The sequence below is a fragment of the Chroicocephalus ridibundus genome, chromosome 11 (assembly GCF_963924245.1).
Source record: "Chroicocephalus ridibundus chromosome 11, bChrRid1.1, whole genome shotgun sequence".
NCBI classification, from domain to species: domain Eukaryota; kingdom Metazoa; phylum Chordata; class Aves; order Charadriiformes; family Laridae; genus Chroicocephalus; species Chroicocephalus ridibundus.
The window spans coordinates 3,455,343-3,480,929 of NC_086294.1; the positions used below are offsets into that span (position 1 = coordinate 3,455,343).

Genomic DNA, 25,587 nt, shown 5'->3' on the forward strand with positions numbered 1-25,587 from the left:
GTGGAGCGTGGTGGGATGGGCCGGGAATCGTTTCAAGGCTCGTTAATGAACCCTGGCGAGGGACGTGAGCAGGGAGCTGGAAACAACTGCTGCTTTGCTGGCACGAGGCTGTTCTTTGGTGCAGCCCTGGTTGCAATCCTACACTTTCTTGCTTAATTTTTTTACCTTCTCTCTGCCAGGCTTTTGAATTTGTGACTTATGCCTAACTGTATTTAACAGTTTGAGAACTATTTCAGCAAAAGGAGCAGTTGTGCAGTTAATAATTGTCTTTTAAATGGTAGGTGTAGGTCTTGGCTTCATGGGCTACAGGCCTTGGGGAGGGCTGGCTGCTGGACCCCCACGCAGGGAATTCCGAAAAGACTCATCGGGCTAGGAGTTTCCTTAAGAAGCTCAGGTTCCCTGCTGCAGGCAAGGCGAGCAGCTCTGACATACCTGGTTTGGGAATTGCAAGGACTCCTTAATGACGAATCTGAGAACTTTACGACTGCCCCAAATTTCTTATAAATCAGCTCTTTGGAAATTTCTCATCAGTTAGTACATCATGGCAAATGAAATGTTGTTTGGGTTTTTTTTTTCCCCAACTGAACTTCTTATTAAAACAATATTACAAACAGCAAAATCTACATATTCAATTGAAACAATAGTAAACCTGTTTCTTGTGAACGCTTTTTTTCTTTCTGTTACGGTATCTGTCATTAGGTACTTAGTAGTTAACAGTAAACTGAAACAGTGAGCACTCAGACCAGGCTGAGCCGTAGGTTAATTGATGCAGAATACATTGTGTTACAAACTTCTGTTGGTAATACTGATTGCAGGATAAAATACAAAACAGTTTGTTCGTGAACGTACTGCTTTATACAGCAGAGTTCTGGAAACCTGTTATCACACAGATGAAGTGTCATATATAATTAAAACCCATAGCTAATGCAGCTGTTATGTCAGAATGTGTCACTGAAAAATTTCTCAAACCTGTATTGTTTTCCGCAATTGTTACAGATCTGTCAGCTTTCATAAAAACCACGTTTGAAGTACTACCCATTAATTTGTGTAGGCTTTTTGCTCCATGTAGCTGTAGCAATTTAACAATCCCAGAACATTTTTAACTGTATGGTAGTTACGGCTAATAGGGTTAACAAATTTTAGTAATAGTAAAGCACTTGCAAGGACAACCGCGTTCTTCAGGCTGGTGGGATTGCTTTGAAGCTTTGGGGAGGTCAGGGTTTGGAGAGAACAAATTTTGTGTCTCCAGCCTGTGAGGGATTTCACCAGGGTGTTTGGCCCCTCCGCATGTTGCTTTTCTGCTGGCTGCACCCTCCTGGTGGGTGGTGTAGAGAATAAGAGGGGTAACTGTCCTGAGCAGGCACTCGTGGGGCAGACTGCTTGGTAAGGTGTAGAAAGAGCTTTGTTGATTTAGATTTTGTTCCAAAATAAAGGTGATTTTTTTTAAAAAAAAAAAAAAAAAAACCTGATTTTTTGTAGAAGTGCAACCAGGAGTAAGAGGTTTTGAATCTTTTAGAAGCATCTGTGGGAGATACTTTTAAAAAAAAAAAAAAAAAAAAAAAAAAAGCTTCTCCTTTCAGGCGTGTGACTCAGTGATGCCCGAAGGGGAATGTGGAAGTGAAAGTGGCACCAGCTGCTTTTCCCCGTTTTGTATTTTTGGTACCATGACTTGCCCTTCATTGTTTCCTGAGCTATAAGCCCACATGTAAAAACAGGTCGGGCATATGTACCAGGAGATCTTTGTTCTGTAGCACACATTCAATTAGCGTCATGATGATTAATAGGAAGTTTAAGAAGGGAAATGTAGAAGGCCTTCAGTGATTCACAGAAGTTATCTGGGAGCTGTATCGGTGTGTATTCTATGTCTAGAGTAATTAGTGAATGGACCAGAAAGGCGGGGTGGGGGAAATCTGGAGCCTTGTAGAATTTCTTCAGGAGGCTCTTGTTCAGTCTTAGGGCTTTTTCAAACGTTTAGGCTTCAAGAATAATCTACCATCAGTCTAAAAGAAGAAAGCAGAGATCAGATTTACTCTTGCCTTTCCACCGTGTTGTTAGCAATCATAAAACCTAATCAGGCTCTTCTGAAATCGAGCTGTAACATTTAAGCCACTGATGCCAGCGAATTTGAGGTAGTGTTCCAATTCTCCACAATTAGTCTGGCTTTTGTATTCTGTGCTTTTTCTCAAGCCGTAAAATACCTTCATAGCTCCTGTAGTTTACTGCAGAAATACTTACTTTCTGCAGTCCGTGAGCTGTTAGTGAGTGGAGAAAAGAAAGAGATTGTTTATTAAAAAATATTTCCATTTGTGATACTTGAAAGTTTACTCTCATCTATTCTGATTTTCAGCATAATTAATGTTATTTGGAAATAAAGTCCTTGACACTTACTATCACTTGTTAGTGTTGTATTGAAAAACATAGGTTGAAAGCCAGTTCATAATACTTGAAACTCCTGTAGATTCTGAGGCCTCATTTTTAACTACTTAATTATCTTTAATAATGTTTTTGTACCAAGGAGCTTACCATTATGCACACACTTGGATTCAAATAGCTAGTGTTTTCATCCTCTCTCTGATATGGATTTGACTGCAAGATTAAAAGCATACTGGTCTCTTATTTAGGTCTTCAGACAAACTGGTTCCATTACCAGTTGTGTAACGCAGCCCTATGGGTACATCACCTTCCGTAGCTTCATCCTCGTGAAGCGTCGCGGTGGTTTTGAAAATATTTTGTCACGCTGATTTGGGAAATAGCTCTAGCAGTGCTGTCACGCAAAGAGAAACGTCCAGGGTTCTCAGTCCTGTGAGTAAACATCTCCAGTGTGAATTAAAGACTAATCATTAAACAGCAGAAGATAAGCACCCAGACGTCGCTTTGAATTATTGCATAATGTAGCATGTGGTGAAATAATGCTTTGGTATAAATTATTAGAGAGATGTAATGAAATTAACCTACTGACCAAGTACTGCTCAACTGACTCTTTCTTCCGTGTGTTCACTTACGCTTTTCCTTGACTTTTTTTAGAGACCATCGTATCTCTATTCTTGTATCGTATCTTCTTGCTTATTTAGACCCCACCAATTTGTTGGGGCTTTTTTCTGCACCTTTCCGTTTATTGTCCATAACATTTTCAGCTTAATTGTATGTAAAGTCCCGCTCTTCCTTTTATGTTCACGTGTGGGATGTGTAGCTTGGAAGCTTTACCAGAGCACTGATTTGCTACAGGAACAATGAAATTCTCGCTTCCAGTGTGAGAAGTCGGCTTGTTCCTCCAGAGGTCAGGTCTTACAATTCACGTAGCGGCTTTCTCAGGCTCGGAGCTACCCTGACTGCTCCCAGCCCACTCACCCAGTGCTCCGTAGGCGATAGTGTGCTTCACTTTACCTGTCCTTTATCCTTGACTTCTGCACAATGGGATGTCCAGCTCCAGAGATTTTCCTTGATCTGCATTTTCATTCTTACACCACGTGTCCTGGTGATGGACAAGCAGTAGGAAGGTGACATTGACTTAGTTCTTGCCGGTGTCATTCCTGCTTATAGATTAAGACAGGAGTGTATTGATTTACTCTCCATAACTGGAAGCTGTCTTCACAAAAGTGCGGTCCTAAAAAGCCTTCTGAATTGGCCAATTCATAATTTATTACTGTTCAGAAGAACCAGAAGAACTGACTATTTGCCAGTGGCAAGTGGAGTTCTGGAGCATTAGGGTTGTAATATTTATTCCTTACAATAACGTTCCCTGCGGAGGAAGTTATTTGTTAGCACTAAGGAATCTCGGTGCTATCACAGCTGAGCTGAGGCGCAAAGGAGGAAGTTTATCTTTCTATTTATTGATAAGATACGATTTAGCATTCACTTGCTTAAGCTTCTGTTTGTTATTCTTGACTAATTTTGAGCTTTGGTTGGTTGATATTTCTATTTAGATACCAGAAGGAAGTACAACAGAAACTATAGTTGGAAAAAATTGTGTTTGAAAGCTGAGAATTCGGATTTATTGACATGAAAAGTTCATCGTCCTTTTTTCACAGTACAAATTCGGACACAGACATGATGCGGTCTTCTTAAAAGACAGTGAGCGTAGTAGATGCACTCTGCTAAAACCTTTTCCTATGGTGCATGAAATCACAGATCGGAAAATGATGAAAAGCCTGTCGCTGTGTAGTCCGCATCCTTTTGAAAATGTTATTCTTCTGTGCAGCTGTTGAAATGAGTTGTCATAGCCAGGCAACTGCTTTGCTTTTTCTGTTAGGTTTGAAGTAATTTACAAATACTTCTTTGACATGTTTTCTGGTTTTTTTGCCTCAAAACAGAGGGACCGTTAACAATTTCTTTTTGGAAACAGGCCAACAGGTCCATTAGAAAGAAGAGCATATTTGATTCCTTTTCTTTAAAGGAACAAAATGTTCTCTCCAATATCTGAAATATTCGTGCTTGTCCCTCTATTTTAAACAGACTTCTTTCTGAGGCAGAAAGCTTTAAAACTAAGGGTAAGTCTTGTAGAAGCAATTAAAGATGCCCATGCAGTAGGGCTCTTGCCATTTTGTGCCATGAGATGGCCTGGATTTCCCGGTCTATGGATCCGGTGGAAGAAGGTCCACTTCTCCCTCTGTTCCTCAGCAGCTTCCCAGTATTGTTTCTTCTGGCTGAAGCTGGAGCCTCCTCTCAAAATTAATAGCCGTGTGCATTTTGTTTTCAGCAGTTTCTCATAATAAGTTTTTTCTTTTTATTTTTTCTAGTTCTTACTATGTGTTGCAGACCCTGAGGACTGATGTGACAGCTCAGTTGGGTGTTAGTTGCATGTATTGCAAGTGCTTTGCAAAGGGTCACGTTGCATTTTACCCCCTTCCCTCCCCCCCTCTCCCCCCTCCGGCTCCTTGTGCTCCAGTGCCCGGCCATCCTGGTGGTCTCTGCCAGACCACATTCCAGTATCCCGGTGTGTTTCTTGTAGTGGAGTGCCCGGAACTGGCGCTCCCCAAGAGCCAGGTACGTCTCTGGCTGCACTCTCTTACGGTGACAGCAGCTTCTGGTGGGGCTTCCCGGTGGTGTGGCCGTGGCTCGTCGTTAGGTCTAGGCACCGGTAGGATAAGTAAAGGTAAAACGCAGGGATTGTTGTTTTTCTAGGCATGATTTATTGTCTGAAGGAAAGTGTTATGATAAGCTTTTTTTCAGTCATCCTTTGTGTAGCCGAGTGCTTTCAGTTTTATGACTTTAATTATTAACTAAGCCTGTTTTTTCTTAGGGTCAAGAGGAGAGCCCTTCTCTTTATTGGGTCAATTCATACTGTTTATTTTTGAGTAGAAGAGGGTGTTTACTTACTAGACGACTTTAAACTTCAGCCAGTGAGCTAGTATTGAGCTACAAACCAGAGCTCTTCTCTGGTTTCCTTAGCTGAGGAGCAGAAGCGTGTTCCCTGATGTCAGAAGGCTAGCAAATGGAGTAAATATCTGTAAGTTTTCCTTCCCGGTTTTCCCCAGACGCGCCGCGCATCAGTCACTTGTAGCTGACTCTGGCTTCTGCTGCAGGGGTCCGGCTTCGCAGGAAAGGGCTTTGCAGGTTGGGGTCATCTGCAGTGGCCTCTCCGCAGGGGCTGTTTGAGGGCTGCCAGCCTCTAACCTGTCTTTCTTGTGGGTAAAGGGTTTGGCTGGTGTAGGCAACTTAATACATAAGGAGTGCTTTTTATGGACTTTGTTGATTTTAGAGAGCACTCAGGATTGTACACTTCATCCCCAAACTTGCTTGAGCAGAAGAGTGATTTTTTTTCAGGAGCCTGGTTCTCTTTCTGAACAGCTTTCCACCTCTGGCTGTTAGTTGGTGGGCAGTTCTCTCACCTTTGTCTTTTCTTCAGAAGTTGCCGGTATTCAAAAGTTAGTAATTTACTTAATCAATAGTCTTTATGACAGAGATTAGGAGGAAGTGGTGATATGACTCCCTCTTGAGATATGTCACTAAGCCGCTGTCTGCTGCAGAAGGGACTTCCGAATGTAGAAAACGTAACACGAGCTTGCAGATCCGGTCCATATTCCTTTGGGTGACTTGCTCGCCTGCCTTGTGCTAGTGTTCCTCTCTTGTACCATTTAGAGATCACAATCTATCATCTCTCAGACCAGGAGGGATGTGTCCCTAAGGAGGCAAGTACATTTCTTCCTGATGGATTCATGTATCAACGCAAGATACTAGACCTTGCCTTGGTAAATCCGGACTTGTTGCTTAGACCCGCAACAGATGAGCGTTATTTCAAACATAAATTTATTTTCCTCAGAAAAGCAAACACAGTCACACTAAGCTTAATATATTTCATGCATAGTGGGCAGGAGCTGTTATCCCTGATACCTCTTGCCATGCATCTGCAGAAAACTACATCTTTGAGTGGAGAGATGTTGTTGGCCATACCTTCGTGTGTGTGCTTTCTCAGTCGCCTTTGGAAAAGAGGATTTTTTTTGCTGTCGGATCCTGTTACGGTGCCAAGAAATTTGCTAGGTAACATGCCTTGCTCTCTGCCTGCCTTCTAGTAGTGCCACGGCTGCGCTGGGAGGGAATGCAGTCTGTCTCAGGAGAGGAGCAGGAAATGCAAGGCAGTCTATCCCAGGTATTTTTGATCTGGTCCTCTTCCTTGCAGGTGTTTGGTCCATTTCCCAGGGAAGAATTTTCAACCAAACAGAAAAATATAATCAAATATTTCCCACTAAGGTTGAAATTACATTTCTGCGGCGTCCTCGCACAGCACTGTCAGACTTCTCATTAGAAACATCACCAGTAGGAGGATCGCATCCCTCGCTTGTGGGGAGTTAAGCAGCAATCTTGGTACCAGTGTTAGTAATGATTTTGCTGATATTAATGGTTCCACTCTAAGAATAATCGTCATAAGGACATGTATTCTTTCAGCGTGAAAAGTTCCTGGGGCGCTTAGCAGTCAGGCCGTTCCTAGGTTTGCTGATGAGTTGTTCTGTAGGTCTTCAAGGCTGTGGCACGTGAGAGTCTTCACATTAGTGGTTTGGTTTTTGTCATCCCTTGAAGTGGTGGCAGAATCCAAATAAATCAAAGGAGGCGTCGGAGTGAAGAGAGGACAGCTGTCTACAAACCCACCAGCAGGACTGAGCGTATCTTGCCAGTGCCCATCTGTCAGGTATGGAAGAAGTGGTACGGCAGAGAAGGAATTACAACCAAAACCTTTTACTTCTTTGCATAATATTTCTGTGCCAAAATAGTCGTGTTTGCAAAGCCCCGCTACCGAAAGGCACAGCCTGGTCTCCCAGTGCTTTGGGCAAGTGGATTTTACAGATCCTTCAGAAGTTTGAGTTGCCTTTGTTGCCCCAGAGAAATAATATAAAAATAAATCGGCTTCATCCCAACCTTCTCACTTACTTTGAGAGTATTGAATTCCGTTCAGGGACATTGCACCGGTGGTTTTAGAAACTCTCAGCTGTTGAAGCTGAACTCTTTGCTTTTTAATTCTTAACATGATTTTGGCATTCCTCAAGTTCACACACAATTTTTGATGCAATTATTTAGCCAGGCTTTAGGGATGATCCAAACTACACTTCTGACCTGGGGTTTTTTGCATCCATTCCACCTTTTTATATTTTTTTTTAATAAGTAAACTGCTAAATATTTACTATAAAGTGTATGAAAGCAAACATCTTTTGGCATGTCTGTGGACACTTCAGCTGGTTTTCCTTGCACATTATAACTGATAAATGCCGAACGTCGTTGTACTAAATGGATTAGGCCCATTAGAATTTAAATTCGATAGAAAATACAAAAAAAATCTAAATTAAATTTTTTAAAAAATTACTAATGAATGAAACGACTTTAAAGTTCTCTCTCTCTGGGTGACTCGGCAGCTAATAAATAAAAGCCCTACTTGAAAAAATCACTTAAACAAGGATCAAGTGAAGATGTCTTTAAAGTTGTATATACGGTTGCAGAATTTGAATGCACACTTGAACTTTGAAAATCAGAGTGTCTGCTTTTGAAGATCCTCGAACCAGAGAATTTATTCAAGGCATATAATACTGAAAAAATATTTACCATCATGTTGCAGGGATGCATGTACAGTTCTGTACACTTGAGGTCGGGTTGTTAGAGCAAATGTAGTCTGAAAGTCTTAAGCTTATGTGTAAGTACGTGTTGTTGGGGAAAAATGATAAGAATTAGGCTAAATGCCTTTGAATTCAGTACCTGAATAGTAAAAAGGTAGGATGCCTGCTGCTAAGTGATTGTCATCGCTCTACTGTAGAGGCTTTTATGTTGTCCTGCAGTATCTATTAAATTCTTTTTGAGCCCTGCTAACTTCAAAGTGGTCCTTCAGCGGATAGATGTTCAGAGGGAGAAGAACCGTACAGCGGTTTTCCTGTTGAAGTGACATCAAAGCCAGCTGCCTTCAGGAAGCGAGGAGCTGGTCGCTGGCGCGCCGCGGTGGTCGCAGCTTGGGTTTCAAGGCTTCGTTGCATGATACGTTGGTCTCAGCTGTCCCCTGCCTTTGCCATCCGCTGCCCCGTGCCACCTTTCGTTTACGCCACTACGAGATGGTGTGCTGTAACGTAAAGCCAGGCACTGACGCGGTACAGATTAAAAATAATCTTCCACAAAGAGGAACCCGAGACATTGAGCAACTGTTCCTCCCGCTCTCAAATCCTTTTCTGGAGAGTATTATAACGATGTACTTCTATTAATCAACTGTATCTTGAAGTCACAGGGGGAGAAGTGGTGCTGGCCTTACAGGTCAGGAGCTTTTAGACATCCATTATATAAACCATGTGAAATCTAAATTATGCAATTGCACATTCCTTTTAATACCTAGATAAAACCAGTGCTCGAATGCAGAGTGTCTGGCTAACCCCAGGCAAGGCCGAGTGCGTATTTGAAAAAAAAATCATTTGGGTATTTTTTCCACATTGTGTATTCCTGAAGGGTTCTTTCTTCAGCTGAAGTTAGTCTGCAGCCTTTTTTGAGTTAAGGTTTTTTTTTTTTTCGCCAGGTTTTTGGTTGCTTGGATATCGGCAATTGGAAAAACACAAAATTGAAATTGTGTATAAACAAAAGATTGTGTTTCGGACAATTAATGAGTGATTAGGATTTCCTGAATAGTTGCGATGGATTGATATGGTTTCACGAGTTGCCAAATCTGGAATATGTTGCCCTACATCTTTGGAGGAGAAAAATGGACTTACAACAGCATGGGAGTCTCTTGAAGTAGCCGACTGGTTTTAGGCTTTAGTTTTATTGAATATTTTGTTGTGGTGGATTATTTTTCTGTATTTCGTGTGCAGATATCATCTGTTTTGCAAAAGACAAAATAGTTGAGGGATACTGCAATTTTATTATTTTGGATTTCTCAGTGTTTTTTGAATCACCTTTTTGTAACTTTTACAAAAAATGTTCGTATGGAAGTCTTCAAAATCTGGTTAAATTTTTGCTGATCCTTGCGGAAGAGTGAAAACTAAAGAATGAGAAGAAATTTTGATGTAGTTCTGGTGGCAAGAAGAGATGTAGAGAAAGGAAGTAGAGATGAAGAAAGACGTAGAGAAAGACGTGCCAGAATTCTTAGAAAAATTAAAGAAAATACATATGCATGCTTGGAGGAAAGTATTGAATGTTTAATTGAAGCTTAAAACTTCTTTTTGTTCTCCAGTCCTAGTGTATTAGTATTTAATGCCAGGGAATTTGTGGCTGTGGGCTTGTAATCGTTTGGACTCGCTTATTTTTAAATGATTCTTCAGTTATGTGTGCTTTGATATGTGGTGTTTGTTGCTCAGCCACTTTCCTTAAGCTGGAAGTACTTCCATTTTATTGGTTTGCTCAAGGATTAAAGGGCTGCAGATCTTTCCTAGATCTTAGGGGAGGAAAAAGGTAACGAGCGCCAGTGGATGTGTTCAGCAGTGGCGCATATGAGGAAAAAAAAGGCTTAATGATCTGGATCTTTAACTGGCTGCAGTCTCGGTTATTTTTGATGCCCATAAGTGTCCTGTCGCTCAGGGACGTTACAGCTTTGTAGACACTTTGGTGTTGAGGGTTGTGCTTGTCTGCTGGCTGGCACGTCGAGGCAACTAATTTTGGATAGAGCTGGTTTCACGTGGAACCAGCAGCAGAGATCTGAACCTAAATTCCCTCTGGGAATCTAGGAATAACCCTTGAAGTAGTTTAACTTTGCACCAGGCAGCCAATGTAGTTAATCTTAACACAGGCCAATTTATTTTTGATGAATCTGAAGTCATCTAATTACTGGCTTAGCCTAAAATTTGCTTCGGAGATGTTACTTACCCTCCCTTTACTCTGAAATACTGTTAACGGGCTTTTGAATTGTGTAGGGGGAAGTGGTGTGTTTTCCGCCTCGTTTACCCATGCAGAGGAAAACGTAGGACTTCCAGGGCAAAGTGTCATTTGAATTTTGCCGTCCACCTGGCTCGGGGCATCCACGCAGTGCGAAGAAACGCTTTTGGTGACGATACTCCGCTTGGGCTCCTTGGCTTGTAGGAGGCACGTCAAGCTGGTTGGGGGCTTTGGAACGGGAGCGCTAAGGCAGAAATAGTGCCTCGTAGGGGTGCATCACTTGGCTCCGAAATGTCTCGGCTGCTTCTGGAGTCCCTGAAATCGGCTGCTGGCTGTGTGCTGAAACTCCCTGGCTTGAAGTCGTTCCGATGGATGGACTAACGGGAGCAGTCAGCAGGGAAATGCAACTTTCGAAATAGTTTGTTTTCCTTTTTCCAAGTCCTATAAATGAATAGATGAGTGAAGCTGAAGAGGTATCTTTGCATCTGCTCTGGAAGGAAGAAAAGTTGTTATAATGTTGAGCCAGTATTTTACCTTCAAGTTTTCATTGGTGATCTTTTTTTTTTTTTTTATATGGGAAATAAAAGCTAAAGGGGCTCTTTACTAGACATTAGGAAAGTTTCTAAGGTAGTAAATACTACTTCACGTTGCCATTATACCAAAAAAAAAAAAAAAAAAAAGCTTGACATAGCTAATCCTCCTAACTGCCTAACAAAATCCAGTTATTTAGGGTAGCTTTTGGTATAGTTGTAGATGCAAATGGTCTGAATAAATCTGTAATGTGGGACGAGCGTCTGCGATGCAGCGGGAGCTCTGAAAATTGTTGCGTTTTCTTCAGTAGTTTCAAAGAGTTCGCTGTGTAGGTAATGCCACTTGAAGTTTCCCTCGAGTCTTAAATGTACGGAGGAAAAACTGTTTTACTTCGTGATGGATGGAGATTAGAAGCGCAGATAGGTTCTGCCTAAGCAGGTTTATTTGGAAAATTAGTTAGATGAAGCTTTAGCGATATTGGTAGTGCAAAACCAGTAATAGTAATTGTAGCTGAGAACTTCAGGTAATGTTTCTTAATTAAAAAAAAAAAAAAAAAGGAAAAAAGAAAATCAGTACCTTGCTCCTAGTGTCTGCGAACCTTTCTACGCCCAGTTTGTCATAGCTGTATTTCTGATGTAAACATTTTACCGTTATAATTACTATTTGCAGATGGAGAGGATTTCTCTTTTGGGGTATTCGTACTCTAGAGTTGCGCAAGTTAATTCAGAAATGGTTCAGGACCGTGATTGCAACCGTTTGCAGTGATATCAATGATAAGCCCGGTGCTAAGCTTTATTAATAAGCTTTAATATACTATTTAAATATTGAGATTTTTCTGCTCTGGCCAGAAGCGTGGCTTGCTGATGGACTGCACGCATACCGCATCTGCCAAGAAAGCTGAGCGAGCGGGTAGTTAAAGGCACGAACTGAGACAGCTGAAACCCAAGCAACGCTTGTAAGCTGAAGGTGTAATTAAACCTCCTGTCAGGCTGGGAAAGGCCTGCCGAGTCCAGCTGGTTAGAAAATAAAGCCAGTTTTCATCTGAAGGCAAACAAGATCAATGAGCCTCCGGCGGGGCAGTGCAGGGGGACTTGCTGGCTGCCCCTTACTGCTGGATGCTCTTTTACAACCTCAGTATTTTTTTTTTTTTTAATTATTATTATTGATTCAGTTTTTGGTTGGTTTGGTTGTTGGTTTTTTTTTTTTTTTTTTTTTTTTTTTTTTTTTTTCCAGCTCCCAGCTTGAGGGGAGCAAGTAGGCACTGTGGAAAATGTTACAGCAAGGCTTAACGCGGTCCCCGACCACACCTTGCCTAACCGAATTTAAAACGGCAATTGCCATTTTTATTTAGTAAGCTGAGTCTGCGTAAAACCTGGTGCTTTCACTTTTATGGGGCAGGTGGAGAGAAAGTGATTTTTAAAAAAAAATAAAAAAATATATATATATATATTTGGGGCAGTGTAAATATCTATATTCAGCAAAATAGTTTGCATGATGTGCAAATCCTTCATGCTTCGGTGCTGGGAATGGTGCAGGGATGAGTCATCAAATTGCTACAATTACACAATTCGGTACTCGTCGTCCTTGTAAATACGACATATTAATATAGGATGGATACAGGCAGTTTCTTGATTACTGACTCTTTACTCCAGACACTCGGAAAATTGAATGACGAGTTGGGGTGTGTTGGAAACAGTTACGCAGGGAATATGTTAGGCACGATCCCGCGGTACCTGTTGAGGTAAGCCCTCGCCTAAAAAGTAATAACCTACTGCGTATTTACAAAAAAAAGCCCCAACCACGGAGAACTTAAATAGACTGATGGAACAAAAGCATCCTCCCCATCTAATTTTAGAAACTCTACCTGCTGCTGAAAACACGGGGTGTCTCTTGGGACTGTAATAATTGTATTTTTTTTTCCTAGCGATGTCTGTTTGCCCAGTGGGAATACAGGCGTGCTGGAAGATAGCTGGTAACTCGGGCAAAAGCAGCACTTTTTTTTTTTTTTTATCATTTCTTCTTACATCCTAAATCGACTGCTGGTTTAACCAGTGAATAATTTTATTTTTTTTCTTTATCCTAATCTTGATGAGAATCTGTACTGCGCTATTTCTGAAGTTCTAAAAGCCAGCAGGGTGATTTGCTGTCATGGTCCGTCCTTCATCAGCAGTTGTGCTTCGCAGGTTGGGGTATGAATTACCAAATTAACTGCTCCGCTGGGTAATTTGAGACTGCAGTTTGTGCCTACAACTGCCTATGAAAAGGATGTGCCGTCACCAAAAGCTCTGCGGTGGAGTCGGAGCCCTTCTTTAGAGCTTCGTGGAATTGGGTCAGAATAGTAATTCTCAACTTCCCATTGTTTTCATGTATAGTATCATTTTCAAAGCAAGTTACGTAGCTTAGTCCTCTGCGGACTCGGCCCACGCTGGTCTGACTTCTGAGATTAACGTCATGTTAAGTCAGACATACTGAATATTAAGAGACAGGTGGTTACGTATTTACCGAAGACCGGCAAATTAATTTTGTAATGAGGTTAAGGTGAAGACTGGTATTTTAAAAACAAAGTTAAAGTAGTGGTACTAATTGCCAGTCATCAAAGCATTAGCGATTAAACAAGGCACCCTGTTTGCTACCTGCTTGTATTCTCTCGAACCTGCAAATATAAGTGTTCTGTAACATTTCGGTGAAGAACGACTTGAGATTTTTTTGTTCTCTGAGCAGAGAGACAGGAGCAGGCAACTGGTGGTTTTGGGGGATTTACTGATCCAGACAAAACTTCCTTAAAAGTAGGCCCTTGAGAGGTGTCAAACTGGGTACGTAAAACCATTAGGTATCTTTTAAAAACATGACATTTACAACTTGCGGTCAATCTACGGTGTTTGCTTTTAGAGGCTTTAAACACAAACTGGATAACTGTCTGCTGGTACTAAATTTACCCTGTCTTCCTGTAAACTTCTTGGTGGTTAGTCAGAGGCCAAATAAAAAAGCTGCCTTATTTTCAGGACGAGGGGTTTTTTTCTAATTTTGCCTTCAGCTGTTAGATCTTGGTAGACTCTTTTAATATTTCAAGTATATTTTTGTTGGAACTTCCAGCAGTAACTCTGCTAAAATAAAACCCGGCAGCTGGGAGAAGAGCTAGCTAGGTAAGAAATGAAGCGTTTTAAGCTTAATTTGTGCAGATCCCTAGTGCTTACATAAATAGTTTCATTGAAGCTGAACCAAGCAGTTACCAATATAGATGTCATGTATAGACATGTCCATGGTCAGCAGAGTTAACTTTCAAGTTAGAATCGTAGAATATCTCAAGTTGGAAGGAACGCGTGAGGATCATCGGGTGCAGCTCCCTGCTTGTCGCAGGACTACCTGAAATTAAGTCAAGTTTAACTTGATGAACCTTGGAGCTTTGTTTTCAAAGTGCTTTATAGTGACTGTGGACAGCGGATCGAGTTTATCTTCCATCACGTGTTTTCAGAAACCCTTTATTTGGAAAATCATTTGGCCATGGGCTCTATTTTGTATTTTTCTCGAGGGAATTTTTTTTTTCCCATAAAGGTATGACTTGATTATTTCAGTAAATTAAGAAAAAAAAACAACCTTATTTTATCTCGTTATGTAATTACTGGAGAAATATTGCAAGGAACCATTTTCTATAGGCAACCCGAGCGAGGTCAGACCCGTAGCTGGAGGCGTGTTGTTGCTGGTGATGTCTTCTCTGTTGAAGCCAAGCATCTTTATTGCCCAGATTTAAATAACTGTCCGTACTTTTTTATGCTTACTCCTTTGATACAGGAATCTTTTATGTCGTTCCCTTCATACATAGCCCCTATCTATGCTTCCAAAGGAAATGTTTGAAGCGATGAGTCCTCGCAGTGGTTGGGATAAGCAGGCTTTGTCACTGACCACCTGTTTCTGACCTGGCTTTCGGAAACGCTCTGGTGGTTTTGCATTTCTTTGCAGGCTGGTGCATACGGATTTTGAGGGGTGCGATGAGTAAGGGATTCGGTCCTTTCTTTGGGAAGAGCTGATTCGCATCTTGTGCAGTTTCAAGTTAGTGGCTCTCCAGCTTCATTTAGTGTTTGTGCTACAGTATATTTACGTTAGAAGTCTCTCAGTAGTTAAAAGGAGAAAATGCCCTCCTGTCCCTGATCAAGTATCCAGATATTGTTAATAAACGCTGTTTAACAGGTTCCTGGATTAGAAAACGGTGACCATTACATCCGAAGGAGAGGCTTGCATTCATTTTGAAATACTTTAAACCATTTGGGGTTTTCTAGCTATATTAAAAGCAGGAAGCCATGAGGGACACATGCTCATTGCTTTTAGATAGTAAAGATGGTTACCCAAGCTCTCTGCCTTCCTGATGTGGTCCAGCTGTCGCTTGGGATGGTGGATTCCTCTCCTCCTCTGGCTGAATCTGTAATTAATACCTTCGGCAGCCCTTGTGCTGGCAGAGCTGGTTTCGGAAGGCAGTTAGAGCGTACAGAGCTCCAGCTTAACCTGCTGTGTGTGACTTCAAGATATCCAAGTATGTATTAGTTATTTTTTATCGTTTCTTCAACTTCTCTAAAGTCAGATGTAGATGCGATTTGTTAAAGGAGATCAGAGCCTGTTTAGCTGAACTGTTTTGCTTATTTTGTAATTTTAACCGAAACTTCCTGCTATCTTTTACAGTGAGTGGGAATTTTGTCAAAAATTACATTTTAAAGACTTAGCTTGGTCTTCAACGCAGGTCAGAATTATTGGTATAGTCTCAAGGGCAGTGGGAAACAGAAGTTCTTGTTTTCTATCACTTTCCCTTTCATTATAGCTGAAAACGTAGTAATTGAAGGCTGCTATTCTGTTTCTCACGGTAGCACAGCTATTGCCTAGTTTTGGCCACCCATCCTTTGTATCCTGTGAACCCGTTCTTTGGAAGGGAAAAGCTTCTCATCGAAGGAACTTAGCAGTGTTGTCTGCGCCTTGCTAGGTGCTACTGCTGCTACTTGTGTGTCTTGTCCCAGTTCCCCGGATTACTGCTATCGCTCTGTAATTGCTCTCCCGATACTGGAACTAAAACTGGGTTAAAGAACAAAGCTGCACCATGCTGTTTCTCTTCGGAGTCAATTAAGTGACTAAAGGCACTCCCAAGTCCCGAAGCACGGAGCAAACCCAAGCGTTACCTGCCTGTAGCTACCGCAAATCTGGTAGAAATCTGGTTAGCCCGTACAGGTTTGATAGATTTCTGCTAGAAAAGATGCAGCTTTTTTTTTTTTTTTTTTCTCCTGTATCTCATGAGTGAGATGAGCCTCGCAGGCCGAGTGCCATTTATTTACGGAAAAAACTAAGGTGCTTTTGCACCTGATGTCATATAATCATACATATGTGGAACTATTATGCTGGAGATGGCGCTTTTAGTTGCTACCAGGTATCTGAGGATCTTAATTGAAACTGCAATTTCTGAAGTTTTGTAATACCTACAAAATTTTTTGCCTTTGGGGGTCATTCATGGTTGTTCTTATTTTGGAAGCTTTTCAGAATCTCTAAAGGAAATGAGCTCTGTGTAGTTACGCTTGTCAATACCTCTTTTTCCCCAAGTAACTTTTGAACCTGTTTGCCGTGTTCATCTGTATCTCATAGAAATTCCAAAGACTTGAGGCCTTGCGTAGCAGAAAGGCTAAAGCAGCCTTGAAGTTACTGCAGAATCAGGCGAGGAATACGGGATGCAAATCTTCGGGAAACAACCTTTTAAAATTCTACAGCTTGTAAAGCAGTTTGTAAATTTTACTGCCGTTGCTGGTTTTACCATTCGGGAAAATAAAGACGAGCTTTTCTCAGTGTAACTTTATTCAGTTGGGTTATAGCAACTATACGGCAACGGGAAACGTCTCGGCTTAGACCCATTGTTATCACTTCGCTCTCGCTGCCGTTCCTGGTAGGGGATGGAGAGCGCTTATTCCAGGCTGACTAATTAAGGAATGACAGCTGCTTGGAAATATCATCCCACTTTTGCAAGAGCTGTGAGCAACTTAACAAGAATCTCTGGGGGGAAAACACTGAACTTATAAACAGGATTAATTGATAATATTTAGAAGCTAGGCTTCCACTGTGAGAAGCTGCTCAGCTCTTGTGGTTGTGGGGGTAAAAAATCGAGCCCGTTATTTCAGAGTCTGCAAGTGCAGGTCAGCCGTAGGGGTTCGTGGCCTTGCCGGAGTCACTGAATGAGGGAGGGGACATCGCTTGCACCGGGTCAAGCTGCAGGAAAACGGAATGAAGTCCGTGTTAATGCCACTTTAAGGCTACTTGGGAAAGCTGTGGAGGCGGCCAGCACGGCAGCTTTATGTAGAGGGTGGGTGGGGTGAACAACAAGGTGGAGGGTGAGAGAAGGGAGCCAGCATGATGAAGGGAAGAGCTGGACTTTTAGATGCCTATCGTCCTTCTTGCTCAAGAGCGGGAGGCCTTCCCCAGCAAGGACTGATGACACCAGCTCTTAGGAATTCTGAAATTATTCTTTTGCCAAGTGCTGTGGATGTATGGGACAGATTAGAGTTGTCTAATTGCTTCTTCCAGACAACACGACAGGATCCACCTAGTCATCTTTTAGGCTTCAGTTAGTAGGCTTCAGTGCTTTAGAGACACGTTAGAGTCTGTGTACAATGTGTAATATCCGTTGAGTTAGGATGTATGCGATCCGGGGAATAACCCCCCAAAATTAATTAAGACAAAAGTAGAGAGAATTTAATAGGAAGAGAAGATATAATAGGGAAAACAATCTGTGAGTAGAAAGAACCCTCAAGCTCTAAAATATAGTACGAAAATGCAGAGTGAGTTTAGGATGGGAAAAGAGAGGGAAAAAATCAATAAACACCGTAGTAGATACAATTAAATTAACACAGCTGCCTACTTCCCAATTAAACACATGAATACAATAATAAATTTCCAGCCTAAAAATCAATCCATGTAGCCTGCCCTCACATCCGTGGCCCGGATGTTGAGAGGTGATGGAGATGTCTCTCAGCAGCAGCAGCGGCACTGCCAGGTTGCCCAGTAGTGGATCTGAGACCCTGCCCTCTTAGCCGAGGCTGTGCTCTGGTGCTCTGAAGGAGGAGGGACAAGCGGAGAGGGGCGGGAGAAACGCAGTCGTCCTACTTTTCCCTTGTATCGGTGGACATGCCAAGGATGTGGCATCTCCTCAAAGCCTGGTACCCAGTTCCCCTTCCCTAGGCAGCAGCAGAGGCACTGGAGAATTGAGTAGGTGCACACCGAAGACAAAAGCTTGCTCTGCAATCAATAGCCTGGAGTGAAAGTCAGATCACTTTGGTGAAGTTTGTGTTCTTGCACACTTTGCGTTACGGCGCTGTTCTGCTATGGTTTTATTCTGTGTTCCTAGAATGAAAAGACGTAACATCTGGGAGACAGTTCTTAGCCTACGTCCCAGGGAGTTAGCAACGAACTCGGAAGCATTTCCCCATAAAGGAGCAGAAGAAAGCAATGGTAGAGACTCGCCATGACCTACTGAAGGAAAGTTAGATTGGGGTTAAACTGATGTAATGTGGGATCCCTGTTGAATATATTAACCCAAGCCATCCACGTTTGATATTCCCAGTGAGAGCTGTTCCTTGCTCTTAGCTCACAGGATAAATGCACGTATTTATCCTTCAACTACAAAGGGAGATGAGATACTCCTTACTCATTTAAGCACATAGTAAATTGAAAACGCAGTTAACAACGTGTAATCACTGTAATGAGTATTTCTACACATTCAAATTTAAAACAAAATTAAAAAACCCCTGCGTAATTCCCTGGAGTAGCGTTTGCTGGTGTGGGCCAGTTGGGTACCAGGAACTCTGTTTGTGCTCCCTCTTGTGGCACGGTGCGGTGGGAGAGCATCATTCGCCCATCGTTTGTGCATCAGCGGTGGTGCTGGTCGTGAACAGCGTGTAGTTATTCATCACCGGAATGACCCTCGAGACTATAATTTTGAAGATGTCGAAAGGGCGGTTGGCTTTTTCAGTGTTACTGTTCTATGTATGTGAGAAACACTAAGATATGTGTTTCTCTGGAGGAGCAGAAAACCTTTACTGCCTTTGTCCGTTTTTGGATTCCTCACTGGCCATCTCCTGGGCTTGTCTTTGTCATTGTTACTTGCGTCATAACCAGATGGACGTGAGTTTTCCCATCACCCAGTGGACATTGTTTTCATGATGCAATCTTCTGTCTGCTTGGCGTGTTTTTTCATACCGAACCACAAGGCAGAAAGGGGTTCAAGGTAAACGTCGGACAAAGGACTGTAGTCAGGCGGTGGAGGAAGGCTTGTCTAGAGGGGTAAAACTATTAATTTTTCAAGTTTTCTGACATCCCTTATGCAAGAAAGAGGAGGAGATGAAGCAGTGAATGCTTCTGAGGTGGAATTGTGTTTTGAATGGGGGTTGGATATAGTTATTCAGGAGTTAATCGGTAATTTGCCACGGCAAGAGTAAAGGAATTGTGTGATTTATTCCATCATGTGTTTTACTTGAGCGCGTTGTTCCTCTTTCTGTTGAGACAGCGGATAGAGGGGAAGAAGGCTGGGATAAATACAATGTTTTAAGACGTTCAGTTTTTCATCATAGCCCTCTGGCACGTAGCCAGGGTCTCCTGGGCGTGAATAACGGGGAGGACAGGGTTGGTGGGAAGCTAAACGAGCAGTAATTGCCTAGGTGTGGGGTACCTTTGAGTAGGTAGACGGTAACTGTGGTACGGGCAGCAAAAGGGAGCAGATAATTCAAAAACAAAAAGGGAAGAAGTGAGTGAAAGATTTTGGAGAAACTGAGGTAAGCTCCAAAACTAACATTTGCAGCAGAACGTTTGTAGAAATTCTTGCATCTTGTTCTTGAACAGAAGGGAAGAAAGCAGCAGGGAGGAGCAGTTATGGTGCGGGGAGGGCGCTGTCATTAAGTCAGGGTGAAGAAAGGTGGGGACCGCCAAGGGCTATAGGGGACAGGCTGTGGCAGGGAATTGCGGAGACGTTCAGCAGAGAACGGTCCCTCTTCCTTGTGGTAAGCTAGAGCTGGAAAAAAAATTCTATTTGGTTGCATGTAAGTAGAGTATAGTGATTTTTTTTTGTTTTGTTTTGTTATTTTTTTTCCAACTAGACATATGCAATTTAACTTTGGCAGAAAGCGCTAGTTGATTACTTTGACAGGTTTAATTACTTTGGCTTGAGTAGGATGAAAGTGAATTTATTTCCCGGTGAGAAAAGCATTGAAAAGCTGCATGAAAACCTGTCAAAGGAAATTGAAGAGGGGTTGGGGAGTTATCTTTACAGTAAATGGAATTGCTAAACATGTCAGTTAAAAGGGGAATTTATTTATAATACCCAGGCTTTGTGGCCAGAAATCTTTGATAATTCCATTCACTGGGAAAAAGAATTTTATCTGTTCGATTGATTTGCTTTTTCATAATGCTTGTAGAACAAGGAATTGCCATAGCATAAAAAAAATTGAAGTCATAATTCTTTTTTTCCCCTAGAACACGTCAGTAATGGAGGATCAGAATGAAGATGAGTCTCCAAAGAAAAATACCCTATGGCAGGTAGGACTACCATTCGCTTAGAGAGACAGCTGGCATGTTTTTATATGTTCCTGCTTTTGAGAAACTTCCAAATCTGGCGTCTGCGTAATCATCTTGTATGTATCTTTACTACGTATGTAATGTATCCTTGACTGTATCATCCTAAAATTAGCTCAGCCTTCAAGCGAAGGATGGCGCCGATGAATAATACTTGGGAAATTACTAGATCTTCTCAGATTTTGTGGTTTGTGCCGACCTTGAAAGGAGAATTCTGCGTCAGAGGATACTTGGGAATACAGTTCAACCTTTCTGAGCACATGACTATAATTTAAAAGGAAAAATTCAACACCTTCACATGGCAAGGAGTTGCAACCAATTTGCTTTGAAGAAGTTTGGGAATATTTCAGAGAGCTGTCAGTTCCCCAGCAGCCCACTTGGTCTCCTGAAGGGCTCAGAAGAGCCTGGCATCAGTCTTTGGTTCTATTTACTAATTAGCAGTAACTCCTGGGGTGTTCTACTTGTAGCATCCCTATTTGTAGCGAAAGCTCCCAGGATTTTAATGATGTTTTTAGGTGGATGTCCCAGACGTTGACGTGAGCTCTTGTACAAAAACAAAAGAAGCCCTTGATGTCGTGTAATTCTCAGTTTTCGTTTATGGACGAGCAGCTCCACGCTGACATGAGGGTCTTGAATTGTTGTGTTAATTAGATTATTAATACCCAACTTTGGTATGCCTCTAAATGCGTATTATTTTAACTGCTGGAACCTGTGTAAATAATTTGTGGAGCCAGACTGCAACATGCAGCAGAAACCACTGGTTTAATCTGGAAAAGTTCATTCTAAGAAGAATTAAGTTCCTTGCTGTTTAAATGGTAAGAGGTGTAAGGGAATCGAAGTCTTTCAGTGTAAGAAGTAGCTTAAAATTATGAGCAAGGTCCTTTCATTCATCGTTGTCTATGAAAGCAGAAATTTGCATGGCGTAACTCATAGCTTTAAGAATGTGTTTTAAAATTTAATTTTGACGATTATTTCTTTGCATCTTCTCACGTTTTCTTCCTTGGGAGAGTTCTTATAAAGCTGTTCCTTTGCTCGTTCGTATTTGAATACTGATACTCCTTTTCTAAAAACAGATAAGTAATGGAACTTCATCTGTGATTGTCTCAAGAAAAAGACCATCGGAAGGAAACTACGAAAAAGAAAAAGACTTGTGTATTAAATATTTTGACCAGTGGTCTGAATCAGATCAAGTTGAATTTGTGGAACACCTTATTTCACGAATGTGTCACTATCAGCATGGACATATTAACTCTTACTTGAAGCCCATGTTACAACGGGACTTCATCACTGCGTTACCAGGTAAATAAATAGTTATTTTACGAGAGGTGCATTTATAAACGCTTTTTTTTTTGTTTATTTGTTTAATACTTCGACTATATGGAAACTTTTGGGAACGTCCTCCAGATTTAGCTTGTCTCCTATGAATAAAGTGATGCTCCCTGGTCACAAGAAGTGCGGGAGGATAGCTGCAGTCATTCACTTCTGTGATTAATTGAATCGGCCACTGGATGCCAGTGTTGTTCCATGTAAAAGCAGTTGCGAGTAGCACATCCTGAAGAATCGCTCACGTTTAAATTAGAACTGAGTCACTGTAAAAGTCGTATCTCTGCCATCTCTGGTCTAAATTCTTTTTTCATACAAACCCCATAGGTGTAGCAAATCCTACAGAGGTGCTTTCTTTTGTGAAGTCTCTATTACATCTTAGTTTTGTTCTAAGTTTCCTGAATCGTAACTAAAAAGCTGCCTGCTTAGAGGAGTAAATCTAGTTTGTCTGGTCTTGTCGCCGACTCAAGCGAAAGCAGTTGTGGATTTTTATTGCATACTCCAGCCATGATTCCTTCCTTCAGTTGCTCAGAAACTCTTCTGCCATCAGTCAGTGTAAACCTGTATCAATAGTTCCAATATGAAGTCTGTTCTTACACTTGCTATATGCATTTCTTAAAAAAAAAAAAACAAAAAAAACAAAAAAAAAAAAAACAAAAAAAAAACCAAACAAAAAAAAAACCAAACAAAAAAAAAACAAAAAAAAAAAACAAAACACGGAGCAGTAATAACTAGGTATATAGAATTTTTAGCTTTCCATCTCCTGGTAAGTTGTATATATTTTTCCATTAATTTCTGGAAGGAGTTGTATCCGTGGATTTTTGCTGCTGGAGAGAATGATTCATTTGATTTTTTTTTTTTTGAAAGGTAAATGTGTGGACGTTGTTTCCAGAGCGGGAAATAAGCGGTCAAAATGTTCCGCTTGCCACTGGTGGTATAATAGGACAGACTGACACCTGCAGTGAGTCAGTGGATGTTACCCCAAGAATTCCAAGACATGAGAGTGAGAGCTCAGGGCGGATGAGGAGGCGATACAAATCGTAAAGGGAGTTGGAAACTGGGAATTTTCTGAGCACAGGGACCACTGAAGTAAAGCTCCTTTAAAATTTGGTCACGTTACAAGCTCTGAAGCTTTTGTAGCAGTTGGTGCGCTCGGGTGGTCTCGCGTCTATGGGCTTTCCTGGCATCTGGGACAGAATACTGCTTGCATGTTACGGGTTTCTCTTCTCTCTGATGCCGCTATATTTTCATATAACCTGGAGGAATTCGGCTTTTGGAGGTGATGGGAGGATTTTGGCTCATTTGTCAAGCACGGTTGAAAGAAACTTAGTAGTTGGAGGGGAAAGAAGAACATGGGGTAGGACACAGGAAGGGATACGGAATCTCATATGTGCTCTATTTTCTTAAAAAAACAGGCTTAAAAATGTGGAAGAGGGCTATGAGAGGGAGGGGGTGTCCTTTTCCCCCACACCTCAGTTTCCCGGCAGTTATTTTATAGAAGACTTAGCTCGTCTGGCCACACGCATAAAAATGTGCTCCTCATTTTGACTGGAGAGCTGTCTCCTTTAGCTAGTGTGGGTGTTTCTTCCAGCTTGTTTTCAAAATACCGAATTTTGATTTCTCTAGAGAGTTATCTGGAGTTAACTAAAAAATAAAGTGAAATAGGCGGTCATGGTCATGACTGCAAGCATGAGCCTCAATTATAATTTTTTGTTTGCTTTTATTTCATACCTCAGGGCTGAAACCATGGGGTTATACAGTTCTTTCATATTATATATTTATTTCTAAGGAATTTTGGGGAGCTGCATAAGTTAGTGCTTATTTGCACCACATTTGCGTATATAAAAATATATTTATATTTACGACTCTTTTTGCTTTTGAAGAGGTAAATACTGGGAACTCTTCCCGTACTCAGCCTTTCTTAAAGGTGAAGGGGTGTCTGTATAAATTTACCCAAAAACTTAATCTGAGTTGACGGAAATCAATCCTGCGTTGGACTAACATCGCATTAAAAGATAACAGTAAAGTACTACCTCTTAAAAGATAGCTTCACTTGTCTTAAAGAAGTAAAATTCCTTTGTTTTAAATGGAAATAGTTTTTGCTTGCTGCTGTCCCTCCTGATTTTACACCTGTGAGAATGCAGGAAAACTGGAAAAAGTTTGTTGTATCTGGCTTCCCTTCGCTTCAGTGGAAAAAAGTGATAATTTGGGTGTGCTTTTCTCTTAAGTGGTGGCAGAATATTTAGTCTGCAGGGTCTGTTCGTAGAAGCTGGGCTGTGGTTGGGCTCTTTAGTACAAACCACTGGCTGTATCGCCTATAGCTGTACCAGCGATTAGCGCGAGTCCCATCGATCCAGTGGCTCCGAAGCCTGGACTCACTGTTTTTCCACATCTGCCAACAGCGTTTCCGCTAGCGTGTCAAAAACAACTCTCAAAAGACAGTGGTCTATAATGGGCAGCGTAACTGCAAGAATAACTTCTGTCACCTCTCTGCTTTTGCTCCTCTTCACTATCTTTAAGATGTTAATCTTAATATTCCTTGCACGATCTCGTCCAACTTATGCGCCTTCCTTAAAGGAATTACAGCTTTGATCTTTACGCCCTACCTTGTCACCCTCGATTGGGAAAGAAAGTCCCCATCCCTGTCTATTTTGTGTGTTAAAACTGTAAGAGAACCCTGTGGCAGGCAAGTTAAAACCCTGCCAGGCTTCTTTTAAAATTTGTTTCTAACATAATAAAAGCCTGTGGAGTTCCATGGTCGAAGTGACTGTTTCATATCTGATGTTAGTCAGTTTTATAGAGTCGACATCCCACATTTGGGTTTCATTTTCATACAAAGTGATATTTACACGTCGAGCTTTGAAATCCCCGTGGATTTTAATTGTTTTAATTTATTATTGAAATTCAACCAAACCTTCATCTGGTACCTATAATCAACAGCAGCTGTAATTTTTCACCAGTTTCTATAAAACTGCAAAAGCCTCTTGTAGAGGAGTAAAAGTTGGAAGTAGTGTTTTTCTTTGAAAAGTGTACCAATAAATGCTAGATGCATTTCACTAAATAAAATTGATAGGATTTTGTTTCAGAAACTGTTTATAAAACTAAATGCTCGCTGTCTTTTAGTGCAAAATAGGTATATGCAGCTCTTTCAGGCCTTGATATGTCTTAAACTCAGTCCTGCATGTTGTCTGAAATAATTAACAGCGGGCCCATCGAAGTATCCGTGCTTTGGACCGGTTCCTACTATGTTAATCAGGGTGAATATTTTACGTGACATCTTTTTCTAACAATTTAGATCTGTGCGCTTTTGCAAGCAGTAAAAAAAATCTTCAGAACAGACTGGGTGGCAAAGCAAAGCATTTGTGTTTTTTGTGCTCAGTGTGTAATTTCACGGCTTTGTGTATTCATAGAAAATGAGATTGCTGTATTTTAACATCAGAAAACGCTTGAGTTTCCGACTCCTTAAAAATCTGTTTTTAACTGTGACCAACGTTACGCGGAATTGTGAAAATTATGCATCTTAATAAAGGGCTTCTGCCTAGGAATTCGCAGCTGATCCTTAAAACTCAATGAAATACTGGCTTCATAATGAACAGGCTGTATGTGTTAAAAGTATACAGCCCCAGATTGACACGCCTGTATTTTATCGGTGTTGTGGAGATGTGGTGGCTGATTGCCATTAGCTTTTATTGAAAAACCTGGGTTTAGTGCAATTAAACATTAATGAGCATTTGGTACTAGGATTACACCACAAGCAAGAGCCCAAAAAGGCGTTGGGTTAGTGAAGTGAATAAAAACAAGCTGAGCACTTGTCACTTGGGTTTGGTCTCTCCAAACACTTGGTCTGATAGTTCCATAAAACATCCTTCTGCTGATAGC

General features: G+C 41.4%; 1 protein-coding gene across 6 annotated transcripts in view; it reads left to right on the forward strand.

The window, feature by feature from the left end:
- Window positions 1–25,587, forward strand: part of FBXW11 (F-box and WD repeat domain containing 11) — a 74,679-nt gene that overhangs the window by 18,761 nt on the left and 30,331 nt on the right. For all 6 annotated transcript variants that reach the window (XM_063348812.1, XM_063348809.1, XM_063348810.1 and 3 more), the window contains 2 exons: window positions 20,287–20,349; window positions 21,459–21,684. In XM_063348812.1, coding sequence (XP_063204882.1) covers window positions 20,287–20,349; window positions 21,459–21,684 — 289 coding nt within the window. The remainder of the gene's footprint in view (window positions 1–20,286; window positions 20,350–21,458; window positions 21,685–25,587) is intronic.